Below are 21615 nucleotides of genomic sequence, written 5' to 3'. Positions count from 1 at the left end.
ATTTGAGGGGTGGGCCCTTCTGTCCCAGTTAACCTCTGTAGCAAACAGCTCAATAAATTCTTTCATTTAGTCTTAGGAGTTTGGGTTTAGTATAGCCTTTCAAACGGTAGTCAATACTGTGTTCTCTACAAAGATTCTGTTTGTAATTAGTTTTATTCCATTTGAAATGTTTCGTTCTAGCTCTCAGAAAATCTATTTTTTTTGTCCTAAATTGAGGCTATAAAACATCTCATCACTCTTAAATCTTAAGATACTGTCTAAAAAGTTTAAAGCTCATTCTCAGAAACCATCTGCACAGCCAGCCAATTTTCTCCCATTTCTCTTACAAAGTTTCAGTCTTTAGTAATGGGGCAGACACTGGACACATTTGAAGTTCTTAAACCTCTTGTCTGACCTCTAGGATCCCAGACCAGAGCTTTTTCTTACAATATTGCAGAGGTATGTTACACAGAGTCCGCCATCTTCCAGGTTCATCATTACCCTACCATACCCTTCTCTTCCCACGGCAGTAGGAAAACAGCAAATGCATTTCCCAGAATCCTTTGCAAGTTGGTATCCAAGGAATACATGACATGGAAGGTTAGGGGAAGCAGCTAGGTTTGGCTTGTTTTTGTTTTCCCTTAACTTTTTTTTTTAAATCTATGTTAGTGGCAGCAGCAGTAGGGACAGCAGCAATGGTGACAGCAGTCACAGCAGCAATTAAGGCAGGAACATGGAAGCAACAGGAAGCAGTGACTATCAGAGCGTGGAGTGTGGACAAAGCTAAGCTCTCTTTTGTAGTCAAGGTTTGGTTAGTGTAGTAGCTTAGTAATGGCTAATGCAACAGACAGGAGAACCCAATCTTGCCTGTTTTACCCCAGCTACTACTAGTCTTTCTGTAACACCTTCATTATCAAATACCCATGTCTGTTGGTATTCCCCTGTCTGGGCACACAAGCACACTGAATGAATGAGCACGCATCTGCACCATCAGCTGATGCGGTGGGCCCTGGAAGGCATCGTATTCTGAAAAACACATCCAGGGAAGACTCGGCAGGCAATCTCAGCTGTGCACACACAGTTCCTTATCTCCCAGGAGAGAACGGGCAAGCCCTCAGATCCTGCGTGAGGCTGCATGTTCTCCACTGCTATTTCCTGATCTTGTCTGTACCATGCTTATTTCCGGAAGGGATGTATTCAAATTATTGACAAGAATTGCAAGCCTTTATGTCTGTTGAGCGCTTTCATCTGTAAGGTGTGTGATTCAACGCTCTTATCTCCAGGAGCCTTTTCTTCCCTTCAGCCAAAGAATTTTCAATCCATGTTTTCTTTTGGTACCCCCCCCCCCTTCATTTTCTCCCAGACTCTTTCTCCTTGCAGATAAACTGTACTCAGGCCTCTTTTTCAATTCGCCCCTCCATATGTAACAATTTTTAATTGATTTTAGTAGGTGTTTAAAATAGGTTTGTGACATTTCATACATGTGTATTATTGTAATTCTTTTCTTTTCCTCCCTTGCTCTCCATCTCTGGTCACCTGTCTCCTCTCACCAGTGGTCTCTCCCTGCAAATGGCCTCCTTTTTATTTCCACGTCTCTCATACATATAGCCAAGCTTCACCTGTGAGAGAGAGCATGCGTGTTTCATTTGCTTCTTTTTATTCTTTCCCATTGCCCTCTCTTCCTCCCCACCTTCATATATTTGTATATATACACACAGATGCACACACACATATATATTCTATGTATGAGAAAAGAATCTGATGTTTATATTTCTGAATCTGTCTTATTTTCCTTAACATAATCTCTAGGTTCTCCTGTTTTCCTGCAAAATGAAACAGTTTGTCTTCTTTATGACTGAAAATAATCCATTGAATATAGGCACATTTTAAAACTCCATTCGTCTGTTCATCTATATGTATGTTGGTTCTGTATCTTGGCTATGTAAACAGTGCTGGAGGGAGCTGGAAGAGAGAATGGGAGTCAGTCAAACACTGATGTATGAAAAATACAACAAAAATATGATACTTGGTAAGTATCCTAAATATTTACCCCTATAATCACAGATATGTGTAGTTCTCATGATTCATCCAGAAAAGTTTAATTTTCTTTTTCATCTTTTTTTTTCAGCAGATGGAGACCATTACAGAAACTACAACTGGTCAAAATGCAGAAAGCAGCTGCCCATTGAGTGCCCAGCACCAGCTGTTACATCTCTAGCACAACCCCTGCTGCCAAGGCTCGGGTAACGTCGAAGAAGATGGGCCCAGAAAGATTATAAGGGCCGGAGGACTGGGAAGTCTGCTGCAGGATTGTGTCTTCTAGAAATGACAAGGCAACCGCGTGTCTGAAACCTTAAACAGAACTTTAACAGTGACCACAGCGGTTGACACGCCAGTGTGGCTGGGTAAAAATCTCACGGGCCCAGACCCTAAATGGGGAAAGACAATCTTGTGGAATGTCTTTATTTCATCTTAATTTGAAAGGAACGTTACTGGGTATGCGAATCTTGATTGACAGTTATTCCCTGTCAGTGCTCAAAGTCTGGCTTTGCACACTTAGCGAAGAGCCCCGCTGGCTTGGGCATTTTGGCTGTGATCTCATTCGTTCTTGGGGTTCTGCTTTTGGAGGTGTGTTGGCATTTTCCCTCACAGGTTTTCTACTGTTTACCTGCTTTGCAGTTTTGACATCTTGACTGTTATAGAGGTTCTTCTCTGGCCAGGAGGATATTCTATATTTGCAATGTCTATTTCATTTTATTTTTTAATTTTTGACATATTTATTTTACTTAAATAACATTTTTCATTTATCTTACGTATCAACCAGTTTTTCTTCCCTTCTTTCTTCCCACTCCCTCCCCATTATTTTAATCAATCCTGAGAATTTCATACACGCATGCAATGTATTTTGATCCTGTTTCCCCTTACTCCTTCTAAGTCCCCAGGATGCATCGTCTACCTCCTGCCAACTTCATGTCCTGCTTTTCAATAGCCCCCATGTCTTTGTGCCACCCATGTAGTCCTCCATGTGAGGGCATCTACTGGAGCACAGTTGATCAACCAAGGGCCGTACGCTAAAGACCATAGACTCTCCCTACCCCAGACACCATCCACTGTCAATAGCTCAGCTAGGGGTGGTGGCTCGTGAGCCCCTCTCCTCCTCACACTGGCATCTTGTCTAGTTTGATGTTAGGTGGCTCTTTTGCAGGCAAACAACCACTGTGAGTTCTTGAAGCCGTTGTCCCACCATGCCCAGAAGACACTGTTTTGTACTTGTCTTCTCTGGCCTCTGTCTTATGTTCTTTCTGTCTCCTGTTCCATGATGGTCCTGTGCTCTATGGAACACAGGATAGAGATGTCCCTTTTATGTCTGAGCATGCCATAGACACTTAGCCTCTGTTTCTTGATAAGAGGTTAGTCTCTGCGTTAACCACCAGTGGATGGTGAGCCGCTGCACCGACATGCTCCTCTGATGAATTCTGAGAACAGCCCTAGGTTACGGGTGCAGAGATACAAATTTAGAGGGCAGTTTAATGCTGTGCTCATTTAATAATATAATAGGAATAGACTCACTCTGGGAACTAAGAGTTCTCCAACCATGAGTTCTTGACCAGATTTATAGCACCAGATATGGGTTTCCTCCTGTGGACTGGCCTTAAATCCTATTAGAAAGCAGTTGATTATTCCTATAACGATTCATGCCAATGGGCATATTTTGCCATGCCCGTCATTATTGTAGCTCTATTATATAGAATTTTCGGCTGGTTAAGACTGTTGCTCCTAGTCAGTACCAACTTGATTTTTTCCCCATGTCTTATGACCGAAGTATGTGATGTCTTTAACAATAAGGTCTCATGCAGCTTTCATGACCAACCAACAGCAATGACAGTTCCCTGTACTGTTTTGGGGGTCTTAGGACACCTCCAACCATTAACTTGAGGGGAGGTATCTCACACCTGGCACTGGATTTTTATACACTAGTCCCTGTGTAAGGTAGCTACAGTTTGTGTGTGTGTGTGATACATGTGCACATGAGCACATATATGACCTATATAATAGTAGGTTTTCAGATGGCTTTTTAAATCACCCTCAGTGTTAGTTGCTTTCCTCCAGCTCCTTCCTGTGCTCTGTCCTCCCATTCCTCCCGTGACTTAAATTTACCTTCCCATCGCTGCTCTCCCTTTCCCTTCATACCACTGCGTTCTGTCTCCCGTACCCTCCCTTAAAAATTATCTTCCCCCTCCCCACCAATGGTCTCTTTCTAGGTTCCTAGCTTCTAAAGGCACTCAAAATAAAAACACAGACCTAAGGATTCCATGCTAGGGATCCACCTATGAGTTAGAACACACGATGCTTTTCTTTTTGGATCTGGGTTACCTCACTCAGTATAATGTTTTCCAGTTCCATCCTGCAACTTCGTTAACTTCGTTTTCTTTAGAGCTGAACAAAATTCCATTGTGTATAGGTGCCGGGGTGATGTGTATAAGAAACTGCCCCCCACATAGCAGCGCCATTTGGATGCTAGCTCCCCAGTTGGTGATTCCGTTTGGGACGATGATAGAATTTCTAGGAAGTGGAGCCTGGCTGGGAGGGTTGTCACCGAGGGAGGGGAGGACCGCTTTGCAGGTTTATAGTCTGGCTCCTCTTCACGTTCTTTCTGATTGCTGTGTGAGAGATGTGACGAGCCAGGCATTGGATCCTGCTGTCACGCCTTCCTGGCCTATTGCCCTGCCTTCCCCACCTAGATGGACTCTATCCTTCTGGAATCCTTTCTTCCTTAAGTTGCTCTGTCAGAGGGCTCTCTCTCCGCAGCAGAGACATCGCTAATACCGGCTCCACATCAGCCAATCTTCAGGTGGACATCGAGGCTGTGGCCACGTCTTTGCTGTTGTGAACAGAACAGCGATAAACATGGCGGAGCACCCAGCTCTGCAGGAGCAGGTAGGGTCCTTGGGCACGTGCCCAGGACTGCTGCAGCTGCAGACGGTAGATCTCCATCTCGATGTTCAGAAACCACCACACAGAGGCTGTGCCTCTGCTGGATTCCACCAGCCGTGCACAGCCGTGCACAGCTGTGCACAGGCTCCCATTCCTTCTATTCTCAGTAGCATTTGTCATTTGCTTTCTTCATCTTAGCTAGTCTGACTTGGGGGGGAGATGCGTCTCCAACTTTTCTGTTTGCTTTCTGGCTAAATTTCACTTTTCTTTCCTTAATTCACAGGATTGTTTCCCATCTATGTTTCTCCTTTCTTCTCTGGGTCCTGAGTTGATTTTCCAGCTTCAACGATCTGATTGTTTTCATTCATTTTGTAGTCACTGATAGTTTTTTATATAAATTCTGAATATGTTATCCAGTGTTTCATGCATTCCAGTGTCTTTGCATTTTTTTGCTATTTGTTTTAACTGATTTTATTGAAATCGACACTTTTCTGTTCCCCTCCCTGCCTCTTCCCTCCCCTTTAATCCTTTCCCATGGTCCCCATGCTCCCAATTACTCACGAGATCTTGTCTTTTTCTACTTCCCATGTAGATTAGATCCATGTATGTCTCTCTTAGAGTCTTCATTATTGTCTAGGTTCTCTGGGATTATGATTTGTAGACTGGTTTTCTTTGTTTTATGTTTAAAAACCACTTATGAGTACATATAATAATTGTCTTTCTGGGTCTGGGTTACTTCACCTAATATGTTATCTAGCTCCACCCATTTGCCTGCAAATTTTAATATGTCATTATTTTTCTCTGCTATGTAGTACCCATTGTGTAAATGTACCACATTTCCCTTATCCATTCTTCAGTCAAGGGGCATTCAGATTGTTTCTAGGTTCTGGCTATGGCAAACAATACTGCTATGAACATAGTTGAGCACATGTCCTTGTGGTGTGATTGAGCATCCTTTGGGTATATACCCAAAAGTGGTATTGCTGAGTCTTGAGAAAGATTGTTTCCTAATTTTCTGAGAAATTGCTACACTGATTTCCAAAGCAGCTGTACCAATTTGCACTCCCACAGCAATGCAGAAGTGTTCCCTTTACCCCATAGCCTCTCCAGTATAAGTTGTCATCAGTGTTTTTGATCTTGGCTGTTCTTATAGGTGTAAGATGGAATCTCGGAGTTATTTTGATTTGCATTTCTCTGATGGCTAAAGATGCTGAGCATTTCCTTTAGTGTCTTTCAGCCATTTTAGTTTCCTCTGTGGAGAGTTCTCTGTTTACGTCTGGACTCCATTCACTCTCTCCATACTAATTCAATATAGTTCTTGAGGTCATAGCTAGAGCAATAAGATAACAAAGGGAGGTCAAGGGGACACACATCGAAAAAGAAGAAGTCAAACTCTCACTACTAACTGATGCTATGACAGTTTACATAAGCGACCCCAAAAATTCTACCAAGGAACTTCTACGACTCATAAACACTTTCAGTAATGTAGCAGGATACAAGTTTAACTGAAAACAATCCGGAGCCCTCCTTTACACATATGATAAATGGACTGAGAAAGAAATCAGAGAAACATCACTCTTCAAAATAGCCACAAATAGCATAAAATATCTTGAAGTAACTCTAACCAAACAAGTATAAGACTTGTATGACAAGAACTTTAAATCTTTGAAGAAAGAAATTGAAGAAAACACCAGAAAGTAGAAAGATATCCCATGCTCTTGAGTAGGCAGAATTAAAATGGCAATCTTACCAAAAGCAATCTATGCAATGCCCATCAAAATCCCAGCAAAATTCTTCACAGACCTCAAAAGAATGGTACTCTACTTCATACGGAAAAGCAAAAAACCCAGGATAGCCAAAACAATCCTGTACAATAAAAGAACTTCTGGAGGCATCACAGTCCTGGACTTCAAACTGTACTACAGTGCTACAGTACTGAAAACAGCCTGGTACTGGCATAAAATCAGATAGGAAGACAAATGGAACCAAATTGAAAACCCAGATATTAATCCACACACCTACCAACACCTGATTTTTGACAAAGAAACAAAAATATAAAATGTAAAAAAGAAAGCATATTTCACAAACAGTGCTGGCATAACTGGATGTCAACATGTAGAAGAATGAAAATAGACCCATATCTATTACCATGCATAAGACTCAAGTACAAATGGATCAAAGACCTCAAGATAAAGCCAGCCACACTGAACCTCATAGAAGAGAAAGTGGGAAGTACACTTGAACTCATTGGCACAGGAGACCACTTCCTAAATATAACTCCAGTATCACAAACACTGAGAGAAACAATTAATAAATGGGATCTCCTGAAACTGAAAAGCTTCTGTAAAGCAAAGGACATGGTCAACAAGACAAAACGGCAGCCTACATAATGGGGAAAAGATCTTTACCAATCGTACATCAGAGAGAGAAATCTGATCTCCAAAATATACTAAGAACTCTAGAAATTGGTCTTTGCATTTTTTAATTATGATCATTTAGAAGATTATTTTTTGCCTTGATTTTTCATGGTTTCTGTTTTTCTGCATTACGATTTACTCATCTATCAGGATGGATATCTTTTCTGGTTTTGTGAGTCTCTTCAGTGAGCAGTCCTCACTTGAAGGCCCAAAATGTAGTACCACTCACCATGAAAATAATAAGTTGTCATAAAAGCAATAGCACCAGACAAAAATCAGACATAGAAATGTACTTAAAATCAACTGTTAAAACACTAAAGAAAAGCAAACAGCAAAACTAATGAGGAGCTTTATTCTATTGAACTGGTGCTCAGCCCAGCATGGCTGAGGATTAGCTGCCCCAATCATTTCTATGCCTCCCAGGAACTGCTTCTGACTGGGTTGCTCAGCAGCCTGTGGACCAGGCAGGCTCCCACTCAGGGCATTCTCTGGCTTGTATATCTTTGAATTGCTAATGTCGAAGTCCAAGGGGTGTCTCCTGAGGATATTGGGGTGTAGGAGGTGATGAAGCACTGAGGTCTCGTGCTGAAGGACCCAATCTTGCTCAGTATTAAACATGCTACAGGACAGAGGAGCATGCAGTAATGTCCACGGGACCTGAGAACTGCATGACAAAGGGAAACTACGCAGCTCCCGAGCCTTGCTGACTTCTGGCTTAGGGCTATCACTCTCCATGGAGTTACCTATTTCTGGCTAAAGAAAGTAGGGCGACCAGCCGTCACAGTCTGAGCCTCCTACAGCTTCCTAATCACGCCCACGTCAAGTTCTCACAGGATTTACCATTGCTTTATGCAGTCACCTCGGAGTTTTCAGGCCTACTTAGTAACTCAGTCTGAAGCAATATGCCCTCTATCCTGATGATTTAGAAATAGCCCCTGAGTGTAGAGAGTGCCACGGTGGACTTGTGGCACATATGAATCTGTCATACTAAATCCCCAGATGGATTTAGGACTTGTAAAGACTGTAAACTTGTTCTGTGTACATATATGAAGAGACACATACAGGAGTGCGTGCGCGTGTGCATGTGCGTGTGTGTGTGTGTGTGTGTGTGTGTGTGTGTGTGTGTGTGTGTAGATCAGGAGAAAACTTCCGAGAGTTGGTTCTCTCCAGTGTGGACTTGAGTATCAAACACGGGTTGCCAGGCTTGGCAGCAAACATCTTTACCCAGTGAGCCATCTCCCCAGGACCATGCTTGCCTGGCTTACACTGTGGAATATTTGACTCCCTTTCTTCCACGGGGGAGCCTGGTAGACTGTTTTTTTTTTGCTTTTTGCTGCTTAGCCTTTGCATATCTTCAGCCTATCCAGCTGTCTCTGAATCCCTTTCTCCTGCCCTTGCCCTTCTACACTTTCTCTTTGCATAATGTCCCCCCTTTTTCATCTAACTTTTCCCAATCTTGGCATCACATGGAACCTGTTTCTAGTCCTCCATCTTGGCACTCCCCTCACATTTTGGCATTCCCCATCCAGAAAAAAGATTCTTAAGAAATAGTAATGTCATCATTATCAGAGAAAGGCGGGTCAGTGTGGACCATATCTTCTTCCACGTACATAGCTTCTGACCAACATGAGTATAAGGAATACCTTACTCCTCATAAGAAGTATGAAGAAGGCCATTGTATTGAGTTATGATTTGATTCCATAGGTTATCACAGTCAAATTCCTGCCTTACATATGTAGGAACCATTCCTTCCCCATTTTGAGCAAGGGGAATGATGTTTCTGACTCCAAATTTGGGGAATACACATGGAGTGGCCTGTTGCTCTAATAGATTTCTTTCCCTTTAATCCTTAGTATCTGTCTCCATGAATGCCTTTCCTCAATGCCTGCATATAATGCGGATGTGATAGATTTAGAGGTTGATCCTTCATCAGATGTGAAACTTAAGACAACAACAGCAACAAAAGCCTCACCCAGAAACAGAAAGGCATGCAAGCAAGTTTCCCCAGTCCTTTGTCTCCGCTCCTGGTGTTGCCTGGATATTAGTTTATCAACACACTGGGTTTGTGCTACTGCTCCATGGCTAGAGAACACTGCAAGAAGACTACCTTGGGTGTGGATGCTAGCGTTTAAAGCAGGGACCCACAATATAAGGTAAGTTCTTTTTAAGCAAATCCGTCTTTGGGTTTCAGATTTCATTTAACTTGTAGGTTGTTTTCCCCCTGCATTCTCCAGGCATTTTAATCAAACTTTATCCTGTGCAGACCACGGGACTGGGTAAGGCACATTTCTTCAGCAACAGCCCGAGAAAAAGCAGACGTGAGCTGTTGCCACAAGAAACATCATCTGTCATTTCCTCGCGCTATTTGAAGACAGAAGGAATCATTCTGGCTTTGAAGAATATTTATTCTTTGCTCTGCAGACCTGGAAAATGGGAGGAGAGATATTGAAATGATTTGAGTGCAGGAAAGAATGTAGGTTTCAATCAGAGAGAACATGCAAAGAGTGTGTCGTGATTGGTACAGATCCCTGGGTGCCCACTAAGGAAAAGCAGATTAAATAGAGTATTCACAGTTTCACTTATGAGCTTCTACCTTGGGAATAGAACACAAAGAGATGCTGACTGATGCTTCTTTAATACATTTCAGCTAGAGAAGATCCTCATGGCTAGATCTCATATCTGAGCCGATCAGAATTCCCACATGCATTAAGATTTTTGTTGTTGGAGACGGGGTCTCTCACTATATTCCTGGAACTCTCTATGGAGACCAGCCTGGTCTGGAACTCACAGAGACCTATATGCCCTTGGCTTCCAAATGCTGGAATTAAGGGTGTGCACCACCATGCCTCAATATTGAACTATTTTTTAAGAATGTGTGTGTGGAGCAACCCCTCGCTGTCCTGACTTCCTTGCTCATCTTCTCCCTCCTTCTGCTCTTCAACTGGACCTTGGGAACTCAGTCCAGTGCTCCAATGTAGGTCTCTGTCTTTTTTTCCATCCTTCGCTAGATGAAGGTTCTATGAGGAGTTGGTCCACCCTCTGAGAAAGTGTGCCTGATCTAATGGAAGCTCACCAAAGCCAGCTGGACTGGGACTGAACAAACTGTGATTAAACCAGACTCTCTGAATGTCGCTGACAATGGGGGCTGACTGAGAAGCCAATGATAATGGCACTGGGATTTGTTTCTACTGCATGTACTGGCTTTTTGGGATCCTAGTCTGTTTGGATGCACACCTTCCTAGACCTGGATGGAAGGGGGGAGGGCCTTTGACTTCCCACAGGGCAGGGTACCCTGCCCTCTCTTAGGACTTGAGGGAGAGAAGAGAGAGTGAGTGGGGAAGCAGGAGGGAAATGGGAGGAGGTGGAAATTTTGGATGGTATTATTTATATAGCAATAAAATTTTTTAAAAAAAGAATGTGTGTGTGATGCACCTGTGTGTGTACATGCATGAGCCTTCACTAGAGGCAGGTAGAAAGAGAAGACACGGGCACACACTGGGAACTCTGCACCTGTGACCTCAGTGAGTCAATCAGAGGAAGAAACTCAGGTCTGCCGGTTCTAAAGCTGTGTGGCCGCTGTTCCCGGTTCTCTTCTCTAGCTAGCCACTGACGTAGGTATTCATAACCATCTGCCGTGTCTACAGGGTCCGTTGTTACACTCATTTGTTGCACTCTTTCTTTCTGTCATCTGTCATCTGTGCTGGTAAAGGGCAGAGGAGTGAGCAGAGAGGAAAATGCCCAGGGTTTCCATTGGCTTCTGCAACCCTAGCCAACACACGCTTCTCAGGCAAACCTTAGATTCTAAACCCCGCTGCACCGAGAAAGGGGATGTCATCCCTGCAGGGAAGTCCTTCGTTCTGACATTTGTCAGGCAGGAGAGAGAAACGTGGTGGAGTCACAATTTATTTTGTAACATGGTGGTATAAAATCGCAGGTCTAAGAGTGAAAGGAATGGACATACTTTGTGTCTGTTAGCAACTGTATTTTAGGGAACATTTGATGACCTAGGAAGATTCATAATATATCTGTATGGTGATCACCCCTTTCCTAAAATCAAATACAATATTTACTAACTAAATAAATAAATGGAAACTAATCAAATGTCAACAATATTTTAGGATGGATAATCTTATTTTCTTCTCCAATTTGAATTTTCCCCCCAAACACCAAAAGACATAGACATTTCTTTTAGAACCGGATAAGATCACAGCACTATTTAAGATGGTGAAGAAGTAACTGCTGTATGCTGGATGTCTCTACAAGATATTCACACTGGACACAGAGAAGCAGGAAGACAAGGGCACTGGATGATCCTTCCAAAGAAAGACGGTAACTAGCAGACTGAAGACATCTACATATTAGGAAATAGGAGGAAATATTCTTTGGGAAAAAATTTTGCTTCTATGCTTACTGTCTTAGGTCCATCCCCAAAGCTGGTTAAACAAAATGAAAACTGATTCTGTGTTTTCTCTTCCTTGGAGATACAAGACAAAGAAACATGGGGAGAAAGTTGAAAAGGCAGTACAAAGCCTGGAATGTTCCACAGATACCTCGCATTCGAGTCCCTGCCTCTGCCGCTGACAACCCACTACTGAAGGTGCGACATCCTGTTCCGGGAGGGAAGGCTTGTCTTCTCTCTTTGGAGGGTTGAGGACTTTTTTTCTACTGTCTGTGTGGGAGGAGAGTGTTGTTTGACCCGCAGTAAGTGTCTGCTGAAGGGGTAAATGAAGGCGCGCCGGGACAGCCTAACACTAAACACCCCCAATGGTGGAGTCTGCAAAGCGGTCTCCTGTCTCCGTGCGCGGCTGTCCCACCACCGTGGGAGCGCACTTCATTGGCAACATCAACATCGTGGCTTCCTGTTCATGCTGTCAGCGTCTTTCCCAGCGAGCTAATTATAGCCATTCACATAGGAACTCTTTTAACAATTTCACTTCTCTTCCATCTCTTCCAAGAAAGATAGGGGACAATGTGAGAATATCAGAAATGTAGCCTGCCACTGACTTCTCATTTAGGATATTTAGAGTTTAACACAGGTAACGTGTAGTGAGGAGCTGCGGGTAGGCCTGCTTTTCGCCTCACCCGGCTCCCGCACGGCTAGCTTAGTCCCAGAAATAACAACACACAAATTGTATTCATTTAAGCACTGCCTGGCCCATTATCTCTAGAGAGTTAGTTACTGACTAACTCTTATATCTTGATATTAACCCATTTCTAATAATCTGTGTAGCACCATGAGGTGGTGGCTTACCGGAAAAAATTCAACATGTCTGACCTGGTGGCTGGCTCCATGGCGTCTGCCTCATTGCCCTCTTCCCAGCATTCTGTTCTGTTTACTCCGCCTACCTAATTTTCTGTCCTATCAAAGGGCCAAGGCAGTCTCTTTATTGACCAATGAAAATAACACAATAGACAGATAACCCTCCTCCATCAGTAAAGAAATAGGCATAGTTTTTCTTGATAAAATAAAAACTATAACTTTCAAGATTTTTATCTGATATAAGGGAAATTCCCATTGTACCGGGGAGCTTTGCTGTTGAAGTGGGCTAGCAATTTTCACATTGCCTTTTCTGTAATCATGTAAAAGACTTAGTTACTCAGGAATGAAAACCATCCTCTTCTTCAAATTTATGATCCCCAAACATACATAATAAAGAAACCAAGAGGGGGTTGATATCTTACATGGTGAGGCTCTTGGCCTTGCTATTTTTACTCTGGGCTTTCTTTTACTATCAAATTTAAAGGCCTTAGATTTAAAAACACTTTGTCTCACAGACTTCAGATTTTAGTCCCCCACAGAATGTCTAACCGGTACGTTGCCTTAACCTATGTTTACATGTTACAGGGAAGGGCAGGTTTTCCACACAGTTTTCAGTTGGCTTTGAAATTTCTGTCTCTGAGGTATTTTATATTCAGGATAAACTTATTCAACTTGGTTTTTCTAGAATGTTGATGCCATTATCAAAATTTACCCATTTACTTTTGAGACAAGGTCTCATGCAGCCCAGTTAAGGATGACTTTGAATGTCTGATCTTTCTGCCTCCCCCTCCCCATGTAGCCCTGCTGGCCTGGAACTCACTGGTAGACCAGGCTGGCCTTGAACTTGAATTGCTCCTTTGACCCCCGCTTCGCAAGTGTTGGCATGTACCACCATGCCTGTTTCCTCTGTTTTCATTGCCTGCCTTTTCCTGCCAATGTTGATCTCCTAGCCCATCTCCCACTTGATAGTCTATCCTAATTCCTTACTGGGAGCTTTCCACTGAATGTCTCAGCTATCTGGAAGCCTCCACCCATCAGGCCCTGAGTAGATTCCCACAACCTTATTTTCCTCAATAAGGATCAGTAAAAGTCTCATATCCTGGAAGCTTTTACATCTCCCTCATCATAAAATTATGACTTAAAGAACCTAGAATCTTTTCCTTCCCTGTTTTCATCACTATCCCAACAAGGAGAAGATGGTTTGTACAAATGGTGAATGGAAATTTCCTGATTATTCATGTCCCATAAAAATCTGTGTCACCCTGGACTTAGCTCCCAAGGTCTAAATGAGGAGCAGAAGGAGAGAGAACACGAGCAAGGAAGTCAGGATCACGAGGGGTGCGTTCACCCACTGAGACAGTGGGACCGATCTAATGGGCACTCACCAAGGCCAGCTGGACTGGGAGTGATGGAGCATGTGATCAAAATGGACACTCTGAATGTGGCTGGCAATGAAGGCTGACTGAGAGGCCAAGGACAATGGCACTGGGTTTTTATTCTGCTGCATGGACTGACTTTGTGGGAGTCTGGTCTGTTTGGATGCTCACCTTTATAGACCTGGGTGGAGGTGGGAGGACCTTGGACTTCCCACGGGGCAGGGCACCCTGACTGCTCTTGGGACTGGAGAGGAAGGGGGAGGTAGGGAGGGGAAGGGAAAAGGGAGGCAAGGAGGAGGTGGAAATTTTTAATAAATAAATAAATCTATGTCACCTTAAGAGAAGCGTCTTACTCCTGTGGGCACTAGTTTTTGCCGCGTCGCACTTGTAATTACATAGGGGTTTATCAGTCACCTCCTCCTTCTAACAGGACCTAAATCAAGGGCAGCGGCGCTACTTCTACAGCATCATGAGGATTTATGACTCCAGGCCCCAGTGGAAGGCCCTGCAGACCCGGTACATCCACAGCCTTGGGTACCAGCAGCAGCTGGGTGAGTTTAACTACCTTCCCAGAACTAGGCCTATCAGCAGGGTGCGTGTTCATCACAGCCAGAAGTCACACCTCCAGATAAATAATCCAAGAAGAATGGCCTCTGCCGACCTATTTTACCAACATGGTTGGCCAGCCAAGTTCAAAAATGATTATCCCTGACAATAGAGAGCGAAATTTTATAGGTGAATTAAGAGGGTTTAAAGAAATTAGAGTATGGATTCTTAGAAAATGTTAACAACTCTCTGAGATTTATATGAACTTGATCTAGTAGATCAATACACTGGACTTGGAAAGCTAACACAAGCTCAACCAAGGGTTCCCCTCCTTACTGTTTGTGTAAGATCAAAGACAGTTTACTCCCAACAGTAATAACTACATGTTAGAGCATTTGACACAGCCCATACACCCTGCCAAGAGCATCATGTACAATATAGTCATAGAACCAGAGCTGCTCACAAACTGTGTAATTTGATGAAGACCATTCAACCAGCCATGGTCAATGAGGACTTCAGGCAATCGGTGATTTCTCCAAAGACCATGGTTCTAACTGCTCATACTTTGCTTTTTCTCCTTTTCTACCAAACCCACTCAGATTATTACAAAGCACAGATGAAACCGTAGTTTCCAAAGGCACGAACACACCATACTCATCAACCTGTTGGAAGGCTTCACTGCTGTTAATTCCTTTATCTTACAGGAAAGTCTTTCCTCCTCTGCTGTGTAGTCCTCCCAACTTAGGTAGAAAACTGAAATCCAGATGAGTTAAATAACCTTACCAGGGTCAAAAACTTAGGAAACAAGGACTTGGGGTTTGTTGATTACTGAAGATTGTCTGAAGTATAGTGGAAGCACCTTCTGGTGGCTTTGTTTTCAGAGCCAAATGCCAAAGAAGCCAATAAACTTAAATGCACAATCATTCAGTGGCATTCATAATATCCATCATGTTATTATAGTGCAGATTCCCATGCCTTGCTCTCTGGGCTTCCGATTCAGAAGACCTTTGAAGAGAACAGAGTTCTGAATTATAATGGGATTTTTCAAAAAGCACATGGACTCAGAGAATTTAGTGGGTACAGGGTAGATGGTGCTTTGAGAAACTGAAAGACATATCTATCTTTTAAACCAGATATTATCTTCCTCTGGGTTGAAGAAAGCTTTGCTAACTAAGAGAAGTTTCATGAGAAGGCTGAGCATCACTCAAGTTTCTTCCCAAATGTCTTGACTTGCGAACTGGGGATTGTAGTCACTTCTGTTACTCAGCTCTTCTCATTCATGGGGCAGGGGATCTTACAGAAACCACTCTGGTCAGGAAGAACTTATTTTGGCTCAAGGTTTCTAGAGGTGCCAGTCCATCATGACAGGGACGGAGTGAAACAGAACAGCTTTTCGCATCCTGGTGGCCAGGAAGAAGGGGAGCAAGAGAGTGTGGGTTCTCACCCACATCCAGGATGGGGCTCCCCCAGTTAATTGTCTCTAGAGATACCTTCACACACATACCCACAAGGTGTGCCTCAACATTTAGGTTATCGAGATTGTTCAGGTTGACAGTGACATTGAACCATCATGTTCAGTGATGGAAAAAAAATGCAAAAATAGAAATATACCCTTCACGCCCCCAAGGATAGTATAACCAGGGCGTGCTAATCACAGAAGAAAACTTTCATTCACCTTCACCTCTGTGAATATTTTTGTTCGATAAGATTGTTGAGTTGAAGAGATGGCTCAGCAATTAAGAGCACTTGCTGTTCTTGCAAAGGACCAGGGTTCAGCTCCCATCACCTTATTGGTTCCTAATCACCTGCAAGTCCAGCTCTGGGAGATCTGTCACCCCCTTCTGGCCTCTGGAAACAAACAGACACACAGGTGGCACACCTACACACATTCAAGCAAAACACTCATATGCATAAAACGAAGACTCAATAAACGCTTCACAGAAAGATATTGACCTTGGAATTCCTCTCATTTCTTTCCCCAGGCTATATCACTCGGCAGGAGGCTGTGTCTTGTGCTGTTTTACTTAGACACTCAACCATGCAAGCCTCAGCCAAGGTGGCTCCTCCAAGGGCTGTTCCCCGAAACTCTTCAGCCACACAAAGAAAATGCCGGCCAGCAAAACCAGAGTCTAGAGCCGGACCCAGGGCCCTCAGTACAGCACGCTGGGCATCAGGACCTGAGACAATGCATAATCTATAAACTGGGCAGCTTATCGGTGTATTCCCTGCATCCTAGTAGGTGCTTGGTATGTGTTTGTTGTATGACGATGAAGGAAAGAAGACTAATAGAGCCTCTAGACCGACACATCATCACATCTTCACAGAAATGACACACACAAGAAGATGGGAGATTTGCAAGCTTTATGTATATGTATAGAGTACATAATAAGGAAGCTTTGCCACACATAGTTTGTAAAATAAATGGGTTTTCAATGCTTTCAAAGTAAAAATTGCTTTTGAGTTCCGGCATCCCAGTGAAGTCTGCAGGACAGTAGGAGGGGACGCATGCCAGGACCCCTATCCCTGGGTGACAGCTCCCTTCAAGTTGCCCATTCCACATCTGAAAATACACCATCCCACACAGCCAATACTGATTATGGAGATTTCTGGAGTCCCAGTGTTAGGGACACGTGCCACGTGCCCTTCCTACCCTTATCCACACCAGGCAACAATATTCACTCTGGCCCTGCAGTTTCTGGTTCCTGCCTTAATCGCTTTGTGTCATTCCGAAATTTGTGTTTATCAGTCAGCTACTGCCAGGTTGAGTCTACACAGCTGTAATTGGCCTTGACACGGGTAAGCTAATTCATGCACACACCTGCCCCTGGCAACGAGAAATACTCTCAGCAGAACAGAAAATAGCCCCAAAGAATTAATCACAAGGCTTGTCTTTGAAGATCTTAAGAACTCGTACAAGGCCATGCAAACAAGCATATAAAGAATGAGAAGCAGCCAGTCAGATTTTCCTACAAACTTATTTGTTACGTTTAATAGTGACTTTCTTCACCAATTATTCTATTAACTGTGTGTGTGCCAAAAACTAGTGATCCTATACAGGTGAATTAAAAGCTGTCACTTCCTTATCTCTATTTTTTTTTAAATGTCATTCGCATCAACCAATGCCTATCACTGCTTGAGAAATTGTTGAGATAGAACTTACTTTACAAGGGACATGGAACATTCATCTGAAAAGAAGATGGGACAGTTCTACCACACCCCCTTTCCAGTCCAAACCAAAAATAAAAAAAAATTAAAAACCCATCCTTGATAAGGCCTTCTCTCTGCAGCCATTAATATAAAAGATATGGCTGGGCAATGGTGGCACGTGCCTTTAATCCCAGCACTCGGGAGGCAGAGGCAGGCGGATCTCTGTGAGTTCAAGGTCAGCCTGGTCTACAAGAGCTAGTTCCAGGATAGCTCCAAAGCTACAGAGAAACCCTGTCTCGACAAACCAAACAAAAAAAATTAAATAAGTCAAAAGCTTCTAAAGAGCCATATTGTAGGGTTTATAATTCTATATGACTTTTCTGGGTGGGGCGAGGGGCATGGTTGTCCCATCCATCTACTAGGAAGTCTTGGGATAACAGGACAACATTTGACCAGATGAAAGCTATACTGCTGTGTCTCATACTGCCAATGGTCAATGTGGAGAGCCTAAGGGACCATATGCCTAATCATGAAGAAGCTTCTTGACCACCCTGATACTGACTCAAGTATTCTCTGTAGATAACGCTATTAAATTAGGGATTCTTGGGTAGCTTCTAAAATTCCCATAGAACTGGGGTGAACCGTGAGGGAATCCTCATTAGAGGTAGAGGATGGTGGCAGCCCTACCCGTCGACATTAACCTTCCCGCTACCACGTTGAGCCTTTTATCTCTGGGAACTGCTGACACGTGTTTTCATCATGGACTTTTGTGGCTTGGCTGGCCTAGGTGTCTGCTGAGTAAGCATTGGCTCCTTGTACTGAATAGCAAGAATAACAAGCACAGAGGATCTGTGCTGCAGCCCTGCATCAAAAGATCTCAGCAGCGTTTCTCTCTGACAGAGGCTTTTACAATCCTATGGGCAGGTGAATGTCACAAGCTCATAAGAAGGACAAATGGGTTTAATAGATGTAAATTGGTTCAGGAGGTTCCCCCTTCTGAGAAGATAATGCTCCCCTTCAGCTAGAGTTCCACACTTGAGGCTTGGAAAGATGTGGCAGGTTAGGGAGCTTGAAAGAAAGATGTTCACTGAAAAGGACACCAAGAAAGATAATCAAGGGGGGGAGGGGTAGAAAGAACACACGAAGGTTTTAGTAACCCTACTGCTTCTGGTTGGAGACTTTGCTGCTGTGGCTTGCAATGGCCACCATTAACACGGGGAGATCAAGGAACCGTTTTACCTGAAATTACTAACATCTAAAAGAGACTGACTGTGGAAGGCAATCAATAAATAATACCTGTTGAACACTATTAAAATTTTCAAAGTCTGCAGTCAGACTGACCTCTGGCTCTGTGATAATCCTTCAAGGACCCAGGATGCAACACCACTGGGGAGGCTTGGCAGGGGTTGTCAGGCAGAAGTGAGCAGAAGAGTTCATCCAAGGTGCAGGCAATAGCGGTGCAGTCAAGAACTTTCGAAAACTGAATAACGCTGGTCTCCTTTTTATAATGGTCACAAGACAGTTGGGGGCAGAAAGTGCCCCCCCCCCACTCTTTTGTTGATATAAATCCTAAACAATTGCTAAGGGAACAGGAGTTCTGCCTTTTAATTACCCTTTTGTCTCTGTTGGAAATAGTTTGGAAGATGCCTTGCGTTGTGGTTCCGATATTGTTTGATTGTACTGAATGGGACCCGTGGTGGGAGTTTTGTCCTCACTGTGCTGATGTGGGAAGATGGGACAGAACCATTGCAGTGTGGAGCCTCACAGATTTATGGGGAATTGTGGGAGGCATCACTCTCAGGGGAACTGATGTGGCTGTTATGAGACCCCAGGTAGTTCTTATAAAAGACCGTCACAAAACCCAGCAGTCATAAGATAGCAATTCTGATACTATCTTTTGCCTCTTGGTGAGTGACCATTTTGTAAATATTCAAGTGTTCTTAGACAATTGTATATTATTTAATGGATGACTGTGGAAATAAATCTTTATGCCCAATAAACCATACTCACTAATTGTTTTGAAATGAAAGTGTTGATCTCTGAATATGCTCAAATTCTCAATGGTGTCCCTATTTGACATTCTCCCTCTCTCTCTCTCTCTCTCTCTCTCTCTCTCTCTCTCTCTCTCTCTCTCTCCTTCCCTCCTCCTGTTTGACATGTTTCTCTTTCCCCACCTCCACAATGCCAGCTACTATGAGGTAGTGTAGCTAGGGGACCCTAGAGCTAGAATGAACACCACACTTTTAGAATTGCAGTCTCCAAAAGTGTGTTCTTTAAAAATAATACTTTTGAAAATGATGTACCCAGCCTTTGATACTTCATTACAGAATAAAAGAAAGAAGGAAAGAAAAAAGAAAAAAAGAAAGAAAGAAAGAGAAGGAAAAAACAGCCTAATAGAGCCTGCTGCAATATACACAGTATCAAGAGATACGTCTCTAACCACTGTACTGCATATCCTTTTTTATCTTTCATTTTATTTATTCTTTGTCTCTTTCATATCATGTCTCCACATCATGTCTCCCAATCTTGACCATTTCTCTCCCCCCAAAAAATAAAACAAAATTTAAGGTGGGGAGGAAGAAACGGAGGATCTCGTCACGGAAGCTGCAGTGTGACACAGTGAGTCACACAGTAAACCCCTTTATCCATAGATTTTGCACGCAGGTATTATACGCAGGCATTCATCCCAAAGATCATTGGTCTGGTTCAAGGCCCCTGGTCTCTGCTGAACAATTGACACTGGGCCCTCATGGGGACCCTTCCTGGATGTCTCTTTGTTGCCCTGCGTCAGGGAGATCTTGCAGCTCTGGGTTTGCAGCACCAACTCCACCCCCACCCAAATCACCTCCAGGGATCACAGATGGGGTGGATGTTGGAGAGGGCTAACATAACCCTGGTCTGGACCTGGGTAGTTGCAAGGTTGACAGCCTGACAGCTCTCCTGTTTTCACCACCAGGGTGAGCTCTCCAGCATTGTCCTGGCTACTTCACCCATTGCAGCCATGAGGAAGGGGTGGGGCCCTTTCTCCTGCTTTCACATCCTCAGGGTGGGTTCTCCTACACCTACCCCTTCAGGGCCAGATCTCCTGTGTTGTCCAGGCAGGTGGAGGGGCTGCAGCTGGTGGGGGCAGGGAAGGCTCTTCTGCTCTTAGGACCTTAGGGCCAGCGCTCCCACCTGCCTCACAGGTTGATGGGTGGGGCATATCCTTTTTAAAAATATTTGTTTTTGTTTGATATCTATAAGTGTTTTACCTGCATGGATAATGTGTAATGCACATGTGCTTGGTGCCCCGGGAAGCCAGAGCAAGGTCCCAGAAGCCTTGGAACTTCAGTTAGATGGCTGTAAGCTGCCCTGAGGATGCTGGGAACTGAATCCCAGTCCAACTGCTGATCCATCTCTCCTGTGCCAATGATACATGTTCTTGCATTTGAATTCCAGACTTGAAGAGCCACTCTAATGGCAAAATGTAAGACTTTGAATCACTCCAATTCTTTATATAATATACACGCCACATATGCATTCAGTTTAAGTTCAGTGAATCTTCACAAGTGCATAACCATACAACCATCACCACAATCATGACAGAAGGTGTTTAATTCCTCTAAATTCCCCTCCTGTCTCTCTGTAGTCAGTTTCCTCGGACAAACTATGACCGATGGATATCACAATTTTGACAACTGTAGTATGGGCTTCTCTAGAATTTTACATAAGCAGGATCTTTGTTTGACTTCTCTTACTTATCTTATAATGCTTCTGTGAGGATTCATCCTGATATACATATCAGTATTCTATTTCTTTTCCTTACAGAGTAATGTTTGTCGCATAGATATGCCACAATTCAAGCATTCACTCACCCATTAATAAATATTTGGGTTGCTTCTAGCTTTGAACTCTTTGAACATAAGCACTAAAATAGTGAATGTAAGTCTTACTTGAACATTAATTTGTCTTGGAA

The 21615-nt window shown here is 43.4% G+C and overlaps 1 protein-coding gene across 3 annotated transcripts; it reads left to right on the top strand.

Moving 5' to 3' along the window:
* The first annotated feature begins 9346 nt into the window (after positions 1 to 9346).
* Fam216b (family with sequence similarity 216 member B) lies at positions 9347 to 17602 on the top strand. Of its 3 annotated transcripts, none has more exons than XM_048422178.3 (5): positions 9347 to 9484; positions 11524 to 11660; positions 11813 to 11928; positions 14398 to 14518; positions 16496 to 17602. In XM_048422178.3, exons 2-5 carry the CDS (start codon positions 11582 to 11584, stop codon positions 16711 to 16713), a joined length of 534 nt encoding a protein of 177 aa, XP_048278135.3. In that variant the 5' UTR covers positions 9347 to 9484; positions 11524 to 11581; the 3' UTR covers positions 16714 to 17602. The 3 variants fall into 3 exon arrangements, with proteins under 3 accessions (XP_048278135.3, XP_087768380.1, XP_087768379.1); XM_087912253.1 differs by having other exon boundaries at positions 9374 to 9484; positions 11505 to 11660; XM_087912254.1 differs by lacking the exon at positions 11524 to 11660.
* Positions 17603 to 21615: the final 4013 nt, after the last annotated feature.

Source organism: Myodes glareolus, chromosome 12 (genome assembly GCF_982192425.1).
Source record: "Myodes glareolus chromosome 12, mMyoGla1.1, whole genome shotgun sequence".
Taxonomy (NCBI): Eukaryota; Metazoa; Chordata; class Mammalia; order Rodentia; family Cricetidae; genus Myodes; species Myodes glareolus.
Note: the sequence above shows the minus strand (reverse complement) of the source record. Positions and strands in the feature narration are given on the sequence as shown.

Bases quoted from the DNA above. Each gene is read 5' to 3' on its own strand.
- Fam216b (XM_048422178.3), top strand. From the start codon at position 11,582: ATGTCTCTACAAGATATTCACACTGGACACAGAGAAGCAGGAAGACAA. The intron at 11,661-11,812 runs GTAACTAGCAGA...TCTTCCTTGGAG, and splicing joins GATCCTTCCAAAGAAAGACG to ATACAAGACAAAGAAACATG. The intron at 11,929-14,397 runs GTGCGACATCCT...TCCTTCTAACAG, and splicing joins CTGACAACCCACTACTGAAG to GACCTAAATCAAGGGCAGCG.